Here is an 11,666-nt window from a genome sequence, read left to right as displayed (position 1 = left end):
TGGGAGAGACCCAGAAAAACCGAGGCACTCATTGAAATGACTCAGATCATCACCTTAAACATTTTTAGTTAAAGACAAAAGAAGAATGTTGGGATTTGGGGTCTAGGATTTCAAAGGGAAGGAAAACAATTTACAGGAAGATGGGATATGCAAATATTCGGTAAAGAAATGTTCGCTGGACCATGCCGAAACAATGGGATACAGAGAGGAATTTTAACAACTTTGCTAAATTCTCCCCAGTCTACCACGTTAAGCTCATATTCTTTGTAGACACTGATGTGTCTCTTCCTGGAACATGGAGGGAGTCACCCTTACAAATGGAGATTTTCCCTTTGTACATGTAAATGTCTTACATTATGTGTGTAAGGAGTAACTTCTGCTCAAGTTTCAGTTTTTCCTATGTGCTTTGTTTAAAAAATAAGCAGCTTAAAGTAATTCTTTTGCCACCGAGAAATATTTTTCGTGTGACAAATTTGTTCTCCTTCAGTGATCATGGATCATTTTGAGACTATCATGAAAGCTGTGGATTTTCTCCCCCCGAAACGTGACAAAGTAGGGTCAGTTCTCAACTTAGTGGCCCCTCTTCAATGTTTGCAGTTTATCACTACCTCCTCTCCCAACTCTTAAATCAGGAACCGGTCTCAGCCAACACACCTCTGGACTCAGTGTCCCTTACCACCACGGCTAATGAAATCGCCCAGGAAGGCTGAGTCGCCTGGAGGCAGCAGGCTCTGCCAAGTCCGCGGGCGAGACCGGAACTCAGTTATCCGCCCCTGTTGTCCACCGGAACGGGAAGAGAAAGGAACGCTTCAGACGAGCGGAAGAGGATCGGGGGACGTGTTTGGCAGAGGACGTACTATTCTCCGTTTGTTCTCCTTTTAGTGTGTTTCTCCGTAATGTTTACGAGAGTGACCGTGATCCTACAGCTTCGCCCCCTTTCCCGTGTCCCTTTGTGCTCGGGATGCCCAGATGTATCGGCAGCTGCGATTGTGCTACTCCCGGCTCCGCACAGACCCGTCAGGTACCTCATTTCAGTGCTGTTGGCAACCCCGCAGACTTAAGACGCCCCCTCTTCCTACTGCCCTCACCGAGACATTCAGTCACCATTCTCGGGTTTCCTGGGGTCTGTGATATCACCCATGGACTGTCAGGAGCCGTTGCGTTAAATCTGGGAAAAGGGAAGTCTCAGAAAGAGGCTGTGACTTGTCCAAGGTCATAGAGCGCGTGCGAAAACAGCCACAGTCCCTTGCTAGCGGGCTGCCTTGTGTTCTTTCTACGACTGTACTGCTCCCCATCCTTCTCGCCACTACGTTTTTTCTAATTTTAGGAAGCGAACTGGTGTTATTTTATTTTTTGCCACCACGAATGATGGTCTCATTCACTACCTCCGTTTGTTCTTTAGTTCATCGTTGAAAGTGCCTACAATGTGCCCATACTTGTGTTAATATGAAACAACACTCCTGCTATCATTGTAGTTTACAGTTCCATTCGTATTGGCAATTCGAATAGAGTAATAGCAGAGACGGAGATTGTGTAAATCTTACTCAACAAGTAACTGCTGTGTGAGCAAATGGGGGATTCAACCATTGTAGGAGAGGTCCATGATACTCGCTCTGGAAAAGAAGTGGGAAAACCTTAAAAGGGGGATCAGGGGAGCTAGCTGTTCAAGCCACACAAGGAGTGAGGTGTATTTGGTGTTAATGTTTATTATCTGAGAACTTTCATGATTATGAAAACTTAGTTCTTTATATATTCCATCCTGCACTATTTGGGGCCAATCTGGTTAAGGACAGCCCTGACACAGGTTAGTAGAGGTAAGATGGGAAGAAGTAGCCGAAAGGAGAATAATTGCACAAGTGGAATTGAAAGGATGTACCTCGTGATGAGATTAGGGAAAGACAGAACAGAGATTTCGACTTATTACCTTGAAAGATTAGTGAACCATTAATGTTAACAGAAGAGGAGCAGCTTTGAGAATTTCGTGTTCCTAGATTATTTCAAGCTTTTAGAATGTGTCATGGTTTCCAGAAATATCAGTGGCTAGAGGCCTGTTCAATACTTAGGGATGAAAAATGGAAAGTGAGTCTGAGAAGGGAGCTCTTGAGTATGGTTTTAGAGTATTGCACTTTTGAGTGGCAGTGAGACTCCCAGTAGACACCAGCTTAGGTGGAAAGTTAGAGCTAGAGTTATTTCCTATGCAGGATTTTCCTGTAGTAAATACAGATGATTTCCAGTGGTACTATAGCAGTCCTGAAAGGAAACACTGAAGTAATGGTGTATGTGATATTCCTTCTATTTGCTTTTTGTTTGTGTATGCATTTATGCATACAAGAGCTGGGTGTAGGCCAGAGGTGTGGGGTGGGGAGCAGAACAGGGGTATTAACTGAAATACACTGCTGAGGGGAGGTCTGTCTGCTGTATTATGTGCCTTAGCTCCCTGGAGCTTGAGGATCAAACTAATCAAACAGTAATTGGTTAACTGGCTCAATGAGAAAGTTGATCAATTAGAAAACACCAGGATTTTTTTTAAGTAAGTAGCACATTTTTAGTGATGGAAATTACTTTTTTTTAAAAAGGATTTATTTATTTATGCATACAGAACTAGGGTACAGGCCAGCGGTGCAAGGGTGGTGAGAGGATTCACCAGAGACAGAGTGGGGAGCAGAACAGACCGACTGATGAAGTACACTGCAGAGGGGAGTAGCGGGCTGGTCAGGAGAGGTCTGCCTCGCGCTCTGTGTATCACCTCTGGAGTGGGGATCCAACTCATACTGAAGTGGCTTTAGCTTCTTAGTGTTGTGTTTTAACCCACTGCCCCACCAGGGAGGCCCTGAAATTACTTTTATATTGCTTAATTATGACTTTTCATAAAGGTATTATATGTCATTAATGAATTGGCAACCATCGATTTGGGTTTGAGAACAATAAATTAAAATATACTAACTATGTATAGTGTCAGCAAGGCACAGAGCAGATTCTCTGTGATCCAGGCGGAGGGGTAAAAGAGAGTCCTGGAGCCCTTGGTGGCCTTTTCAGGCTTGTAGTGAACCTCCTAATCCATTTTTAGTGAGGCAGCCTGGTGCAGGGCAGGCAGGGAGGCCAGGAGACTGTTGGTCTCTACTGCACCCCGCTGCAGGGTTCTTTGCTGACTGGGTCTCTGTTTGGCCCCCTTAAATGCTCAGCATTAGGCTCAGGTGAGCCCACTGATGTGTACCCCCACCCCCATGCCATACTCCAGGTGCTGCCATCAGACACACGTGCAAGATCACAGGTGTCAATCAGTAATGTTAATGGTGGGGAGGGTGGAAAAATCCAAATTACTCCATTTACCCTACACTATGTTTTACAACTTTTTTTTTTAATGTCATGAAACACATAAAAATTATACTTTTGCCAATTCTTGAAGTAAATGGAGGGAGGTAACATGCAGGAACACCAGCAGCCCTGAGCCTCTGCCCCAAGCCCCAGGTGGCTTGTATCTTAGACACCAGTAATCTGTTCATGGCATCCCAGTGTGTCAGTCCTTAGACAGCTCTCAGCTACAGATCTCTCGGTGGCTCACTCCATTTCTCTGGTTTCCCATTTCCTTTTCCGCAAAATGGAGATAATAGTGATCTTATGCAATTGATGTGGGTATGACAAAATATAAATAAACTACACAACATGAGGCACATAGTATATGTTTTGTAAATGTTAAATTGTTGATGAGAATGACAAATATCAAAAGCTAATGTAAAGCAAGATGTAAAAGGATGCCCAGAGGACCGTGAGTAGCTTGGTGGTGGGAGCTGTGTGATGACATGCTCTAGAGGTATATATACTCTAATATAATTAATCTCTAATCCTGTACAGCATTGTAAACCAATTTTAAAAACTAAAATTATAGACTCCCAAAAAAGCAAATAGGAAGAACTTGTATTGAAAATTTGTAATACATTGAGCATTAAGTCCTTTCTTTTGCATTGTGTTTATAATTTAATTTTTAATATGTCTTTTTTAGGGCAGAAAATAATAGCTGCAGATATTTTGGTACCAACAGTGTGATCTATAGCAAGAAAGATGAACAGTCTGTTCCAACCCAGGAGATTGCCAAGGAGACAGAGAGCCAAGACAGTATAAAGGAAAAAAAGAAAAAAGACTTGTTAGATATTATTAAGGGCATGAAAGTTGAATTAAGCACAGCAAATGTACAAACAACAAAGCCACCAGGCAGAAGACCACTTAAAAGTTGGGAAGCTACAGCTAGCAAATCTCAAAAAGCAACGGAAGATGCCCTAGAGAAGAGGTAAATTGAATGGCAATTTGAATATTTTAAGTAATTTTTGAAACTCTAGTAAGCTTTATTTTTTGAAATTAGAATATACTTGGAAAATACTCTTGTTTTGGGGTGGGGGGAGGGTAAGGGCAGAAATACTTTGTTAACAAAGACTGGTATCACTTTGTAACAGACTTTAATGGTACTTTGAAAATGCTGTTATGGTTCTATATTTAAATAACAAGCAATACCTGTCTACAATCTAAATAGGGGAAGAGAGTAGTGATCTTAGCAGTCTATACATTCTCTTACACTCTACATTCTCATCTGTGTCACTGCCATTTCCATTTCCCATGACTCTTTAAGCTGTTAATTAACAAGTTGTTAATTTGAAATCCATTTAGGATAAAATTTTAGCATCTTGATTATAGCTTTTTTTTTGTTTGTTTTAAGATTTATTTATTTGTGCAGAACTGGGGTACAGGCCAGAGGCTCAGGGGCGGTGAGAGGCTTCACCATAGACAGAGTGGGGAGCAGAGCAGGATGACTGACGAAGCACACTGTTGAGGGGAGCAGCGGGCCGGTCAGGAGAGGTCTGCCGCACCATGTGGTCACCTCCGGGGGCAGGCGGGTATTGAACTCATGCGGAAGTGGCTTTAGCTTCTCAGTGCAGTGCTTTAACCCACTGCGCCACCAGGGAGGGCCAATTATAGCTTTTTAATATAACTGCCTTTGGCCAGTGCTCACAGCTTACATGATTTCCTCAAAATATTTTAATTACTTGTGTTTGTCAAAGAGTCTTTCCCTAATTTCAAGTGGAAGTAGTGATATTTTAGCATTGTGTTGTAGTCTAAGTGGCAGTGTTTGGTTTTAATGATCCATAATAATGATGTATACCTCAAATCCACTTATCTGTTTTCTTTTTTTTTAAGATTTATTTATGCATACAAGAACTGGAGTGTAGGCCAGGGTTGGTGAGAAGATTCACCAGAGACCAAGTGAGGTGCAGAACAGGTGATATGACTGAAATACACTGCTGAAGAGAGCAGTAGGTGAGACAGGAGAGTTCTGCTGCGCCATATAGGTCTGTTACCTGGCTGGGGATTGAACTTGTGCCACAGTGGTTGCTGACAGCTTCAAAGTGCTGAGACTTAACCCCTTGTGCCACCAGGGAGGCCCCTCTGATTTTGTTTACACATCTATTCCTGGAAGGGAAGTTAGTCTGTAAAGGATTTGCTTAATGTCTGTCACCAAATTGCTTGCCAAAAAGTATGTCAATTTGTGTGTCTATTCAATATCTTTCCACTCTTCAGGATTTCTTTTCTGCAACTGGATGTATCATGCAATCAGAGTAAGTAGTGCCTTTCTGTCCCTTCTCATTTTGTTTTTCATTAGTGAGTCTCTGAGTCCTGAATTGGTGGCTGCTGCATCTGCTGTAGCAGATTCTCTCCCTTTTGACAAGCAAAAGACCAAGTCCGAGCTCCTCAGGCAGCTCCAGCAACATGAAGAAAATTCAAGGGCCCAGAAAGATGGAGACAGACCTAAAATTAGGTTAGTGATTCAAATGGCTAAATTAGTAACGCTGATATCTTAAATATACTATGTTTATGTGACTGATGAGTAATATACACAATATATTTGCTTATATGTAACATATGCCTCATAAGTAAAATATTAGCAGTTTGATTTTTTTTTTTTAAGCCATGTCTTAAGATTTGCAGCTTTTAAAAGACCAGTTGAAGGGTTAAACTTTAGAAATTACATGATTTCTTGTACCTGAAAAAGAAAACAGTATGCTTAGGAATGTTATTAATAAGAAAGTAATTAAATTGATTAATCAATTAATTAATAGAATAAGAAAGATAAATGTTTTCCAGTTAAATCATTTGCTGATTTTTTTTGCCCCATATGATAATTTTTTTCTCATTTTCCTGGTATTCTTATGTTCTGACTGGCATCTTTCCACTTACTCTCTGATCTTTACTGTATGCCAGATTACAACACACTTGCTGCTGATAGGCAGTCAGTGGTGGTGCAGCCTGGCTTGGACAGTATCCAAATCAGTGTTATCAGTGGGCATGTTCCTGTATCCCAGGAACTGAAAAGAGAAATACAGATGTCTACATTCTCAGTTAAATCGCTCATTTAAATTTTTTTTTTTTAATAAATGCAATGCACCAAATACAGCCAAATTTTAGCTTTTAGTTTTTGAATAAAGGGAATATGAATAAATATTGATTATATATCACATTCTCTTGGTGTTTGAATTTTCCAGAAATGACACTTATAAATTACGGGTTTAAGTTTTATTAAGTTTTATGGTATGCCCTCATTTATATAACTGATTTGGGGTTTGCAACTTAACATCTCATTTGAATGCATGTCTCACTCATCCTCCACCTAGGCTGGCACAACCCTACCATCTTCCTTTCCCATCTCCTTCCTTTCCTCCCATTTTTTCTGGTCAGCAGTATTATTCCTAGGATCCAAAAATTCTTGTTGTTTTGTCTCTTTCCTCGCTTTGTTTTTTATATTCTGCAAATGAGTAGACCATCTGGTAATTGGCTTTTATTTTCTGACTTACTTCACTTAGCAAATCACCTCAAGATCCATTCATTTTGTCCCAAAGAATAATACTATTTAATCTTTTTTGATAGCCGCGAAGTATTCTGTTGAATATAAATTCGGTAATTTTTTAAATTCGGTAATCTCTGAATGTACATATAGGTTTGTTCCATGATTTAGCTGTTGTGAGTAATGAATGCTGCTATGAATACAGGAATGCATAAGTCTTTTTGTATTGGTACTTTCCTATTCTTTAGGTAAGTAGCTATAAAGTAGTATTGTTTATCATAGGGTATTTTCTGTTTTTTGAGGCAGCTCCATAACATTTTCTTAAAGGCTGCAACAATTTTATTCCCATGAATAGTTTGTTGTTGTTTTTTTCTCCACATCCTCATCAACATTTGTTGTTTTCAGTATTTTTGTTATAGGTCATTCTTAGAAGGGTGAGATAGTATCTTATCGTAGTTTTGATAAATATTTTCACATGATGTTGAACATTTATCATGTGCCTGTGGGTCATGGGTCATCTTGATATTTTCTTAGGTGAAGTGTCTATATAGTTCTTTTGTCTGCTTTTGTTTCTGTTGTTATTATATTGTAGTTGAATCATCTGTGGTCTTTATATATTTTGGAAATTAACTAACCCTTTGTCACATGTGCGGTGTACAACTATCTTTACCAAATTCATACATTACCTTTTTTGCTTTTGTGGTGGTTTACTTTGAAGTACAAGAGCTTTTTAGTTTGATGTAGTTATTTGTTTGCTTTTAATTATGTTATGTTACCTTTGTTTTTGGAGATACATTGCCAAATATGTCTTTGTGATTAATGTCTAGGAATGTATCACCTTTTTCTTTCTTTTTTTTTTTTTTTTTTAAGATTTATTTATTTGTGCATACAGAACTGGGATACAGGCCTGAGATGCAAGGATGCAGGGGTGGTGAGAGGATTCACCAGAGACAGAGTGGGGAGCAGAACAGGCTGACTGATGAAATACTCTGCTGAGGGGAACAGAGGGCGGGTCAGGAGAGGTCTGCCGCATGTGTGAGTCATCTCCAGAGCGTGGATAGAACTCATGCTGAAGTAGCTTTAGCTTGTTAGTGCTGTGCTTTAACCTACTGTGCCACCAGGGAGGGCCCTAGAAGAGACTTTCTTTCCAATGTGTGATTGTGACTCCTTTGTCAAAGATCAACTATCCATATTTGCATGTGTTTATTTTTGGACTCTCTATTCTAAACCTATGGTCTTTGTTCCATTACTATACAGTTTTGATCACTATCTCTGTTTAGTCTAGTATAGATATCAGGAAGTAGAATGCCTTTCTTTATCTTTTTTTTTCTCTCAGGATTGCTCTGGCTATTCTGGGTCTTTTGTGATTCCCTGCAAATTTTATTTTTGTTTGTTCTATTTCCTTAAAGAATGTCATTGTGATTTTAATAGTGGTAAATGTGGTAAATCTCAAAATTGCTTTAGGAAACATGGTCTTTTTATGTATCTATATATAGATATATATTTTTTTTATTATATATTATATTTTTATAATATAATAGTTTATTTTTACATCATTTTGTACATTTTTTTTCATCTCAATTGTAATCCCCGTGGGTTTCCCATCCCTGAGTCACCCATGTGCCATCACCATAGTCCAGTCCACTTCTCTCCACCCCCCTCATTTTTTATCCCATTCCCCACTCCACCCCCACAAAAAGTCTCTGGTATATGGCTGTTCAGTATTCTTATTATTTTCTCACTTGGTCCATTATACTCCTGCTATGAGCAAAGCCGTCTGGTATTTTTCTTTTTCTTTCTGGCTTATCTCACTAAGCATGATCTTTTCCAGCTCCATCCTAGTTGCTGCAAGACATGTGTTTTTTTTTTTTGGTTGCTGAGTAAATACCCCATTGTGTATATGTACCACATCTTTTTTATCCAGTCATCTACTTTTGGGCATTTGGGCTGCTGCCAGGAAACATGGTTATTTTAACAGTGTTTATTCTTCCAGTCCATGAACATGGGATATCTTTCCAATTCTTTATGTCATTTTATTTCCTTTGACATTGTCTTATATTTGCATGATACAGTTTCTTTACTTTTACTTAATTAGTTTTTAATAGAATTGCTTTGATTCCTCTTTCATCTGTTTTATTTAAGAATACAGGAGATTTTTGTGTTTGGTTTTGTTTCCTACCATTTTACTGTATTCATTTATTCTAGTAATTTTTTTGGTTTTCCTATGTATTATTATGTCATCTACAAACAAGAATAGTTTCACTTCTTATCCAGTTTGGGTGTTTTATGTCTTTTTCCTGACTGATTGCTCTAGCTAGGACTTCCAGTACTATGTTGAACAATAGTGGTTTCTAGTCTTATTCCTAGTCTTAGGGGAAGTACTTTCAGTTTTTCACCTGAGTATGATGTTTCTCTGGACTTGTCACAGTCTTTATTATGTTAAAGATATATTCCGTTTATTTCCATTTCACTGATTTTTTTTTTAATCATAATTGGGCATTGAGTCTTTTCAAATGCTTCCCAAGATGAAGATGTGATTTTTATCTTTTTTTTGTTGATGTGATGAATGACTGATTGATATGCATATGTTGAACTGTATTAAAGCCCATTTAGCGGGTCCTCCCTGGTGGTACAGTGGGTTAAAGCACAGCACCAATGAAGCTACTGCCCACGAGTTTGTTCCCTGGCCAGGGAGGTGACCGACATGGTGAGGCAGACCTCTCATGTCCCTACCCCTGTTCCTCCCTGCAGTGTATTTCAGTCATTCTGCCGGAAATATATTCCCCACTCTGTCTCTGGTAAATCATCTCATCACCACCCCCCACCCACCCCCCACACACATACATACCTCTGGCCTATACCCCAGTTCTTGTATGTATAAGTAAATAAATCTTTAAAAAAGAAAACACAGTTGGTCATGGTGAATAAGTAAATATGTATAAGTAAATAAATCTTTAAAAAAGAAAACACAGTTGGTCATGGTGAATGATTTTCTGAATAAAATCCTTAATGTATTTGCCATAATTTTGATATTTGTTTTCATCAAAACTATCAATAGTTTTCTTTTGGTTTTAGGATCGGTCTATTGAATTCTGTTTTACCCCCTTTAACATTTTTGAGAGAGTTTAAGGAGGATAGATATTAGGTCTTCTTTGAACATTTGGTAGAATTCACTGGTGAAGTCATCTGGTCCTGGACGCTTGTCTTTAGGGAGCCTCTTGATTACTCTTCAATTTTTGTATTTGATCTGTTCAAACTCTTTCATTCTGGTTTAGTCTTAGAAGGCTGTATGAATCTAAAACTTTGCCAATTTCTTCTAGATTGTCCTGTTTATTTGCAAATAGATATTCATAGAAGTCTCTTTTGAGAAGTCTTACATGTTTTGTGGCCGAGCATAAGGTCTATCCTTAAGAAGGTTACATGTGTACTTATAAGAATGAAAGTCTTTTATGATCTTTTGTGTTTCAGCATTGTAATTTTTGCCACTTTTGTTTCTGATTGATTCTTTTTATTTGAGCTTACATTCTTCTTAATGGCCCTTGCTAATGATTTATCTATTTTGTTAATCCTTTTCAAGAACCAGCTCTTGGTTTCATTGATCTTTTATGTTGTCTTTTTGGTTTCAGTTTCATTTATTTATGCTCTAATTTTAACTTCCTTCTTTCTACTGATATTTGGTCTCTTATTCTTTTTCTGCCTCCTTCAGATGTGATATTAGATTGTTTAAGAGTTTTGTTTATTGATGTAGGCTGTATTGCTTTGTATTTCCCTTTGATTTTTTTTTTTTTTTTAAGATTTATTTATTTGTGCATACAGACTGGGGTATAGGTCATAGGTGAAGGGGCGGTGAGAGGATTCACCAGAGGCAGAGTGGGGAGCAGAACAGGCAACTCTTTGAAGTACATTGCTGAGGGGAACAGGGGGCTGGTCAGGAGAAGTCTACAGTGGCACGTGGGTCACCTCCGGGGCAGGCGGGTCACCTCCGGGGCAGGCGGGGATCAACTAATGCTGAAGTGCCTTTATTAGCTTTTTAGTACTGTGTTTTAACCAGCTGTGCCACCAGGGAGGGCCTCCCTTTGATTTTTTAAAGATTTATTTATGTATATAAGAACCTGGGGTCTAGGCAAGAAATGGGGGGATGGGTAGGAGGGACAGGTGAGAGGATTCACCAGAGACAGAGTGGGGAGCAAAACTGGCAGATTTACTGAAATATACTGCTCAGGGGAGTCACAACAGGCAAGATAGGAGAAGTCTGCTGTTGACATGTGAGTTAGCAACCTGGCTGAGGATTAAAATTGAGCAGCAGTGGCTGGTGATAGCTTGATAGCACTGCAACTTTAACCTCTGCGCCACCAGGGAGGCCCCTGTACATCTCTTTTAATACCACTTTTAGAGCATCCATAGAATCTGGTTGTCTCTTTGTTTTTATTTGTCTCCTTGTATTTTTCTGTTTCTCCTTTGCTATCTTCATTGACTTAGATGTTATTCAGAAGTATTTGTTTAGTTTCCATATGTTTGGGTTTTTTTCAAGGTTTCTTTTTGTGGTTGACATCTAAGCTTTATCATGTTATGAACAGAAAAAATGTTTGATATAATTTCAGCTTTGATGTAATTTTAAACGTTTTGTGCCCCAGTATAAGTAAGATAGAGCCTTAAGAAGGTTCCATGTGTACTTGAAAGAATGTATATTCATTTCTTTTGTAAATTCTCTGTAAATGTATATTAAGTCCATCTTTTAACTCTGTCTAATCCAATGTTTTATTTAACATCAAAGTCTATCTCTTGATGTTTGTGATCTTTTGTCATCTCCTGCTATAATTAGTTGCTTCATATACAT

At 38.8% G+C, this 11,666-nt stretch overlaps 1 protein-coding gene across 2 annotated transcripts in view; it reads left to right on the top strand.

The window, feature by feature from the left end:
• Nucleotides 1-835: 835 nt before the first annotated feature.
• Nucleotides 836-11,666, top strand: part of MRPS31 (mitochondrial ribosomal protein S31) — a 31,739-nt gene continuing 20,908 nt past the window's right edge. For both annotated transcript variants that reach the window (XR_001145312.1, XM_012723143.1), the window contains exons 1-3: nt 836-1,021; nt 4,001-4,285; nt 5,651-5,806. Coding sequence is in view for 1 of the 2 variants with exons in the window: in XM_012723143.1 (XP_012578597.1) it covers nt 897-1,021; nt 4,001-4,285; nt 5,651-5,806 (566 nt within the window). In the remaining variant the exon portion in view is untranslated. The remainder of the gene's footprint in view (nt 1,022-4,000; nt 4,286-5,650; nt 5,807-11,666) is intronic.

Source organism: Condylura cristata, unplaced genomic scaffold, assembly GCF_000260355.1.
Source record: "Condylura cristata isolate star-nosed mole 26May11 unplaced genomic scaffold, ConCri1.0 scaffold00010, whole genome shotgun sequence".
In the NCBI taxonomy this organism is placed as follows: domain Eukaryota; kingdom Metazoa; phylum Chordata; class Mammalia; order Eulipotyphla; family Talpidae; genus Condylura; species Condylura cristata.
The sequence above is the reverse complement of the archived record's forward strand: the minus strand, read 5'-3'. Positions and strand labels throughout refer to the sequence as shown.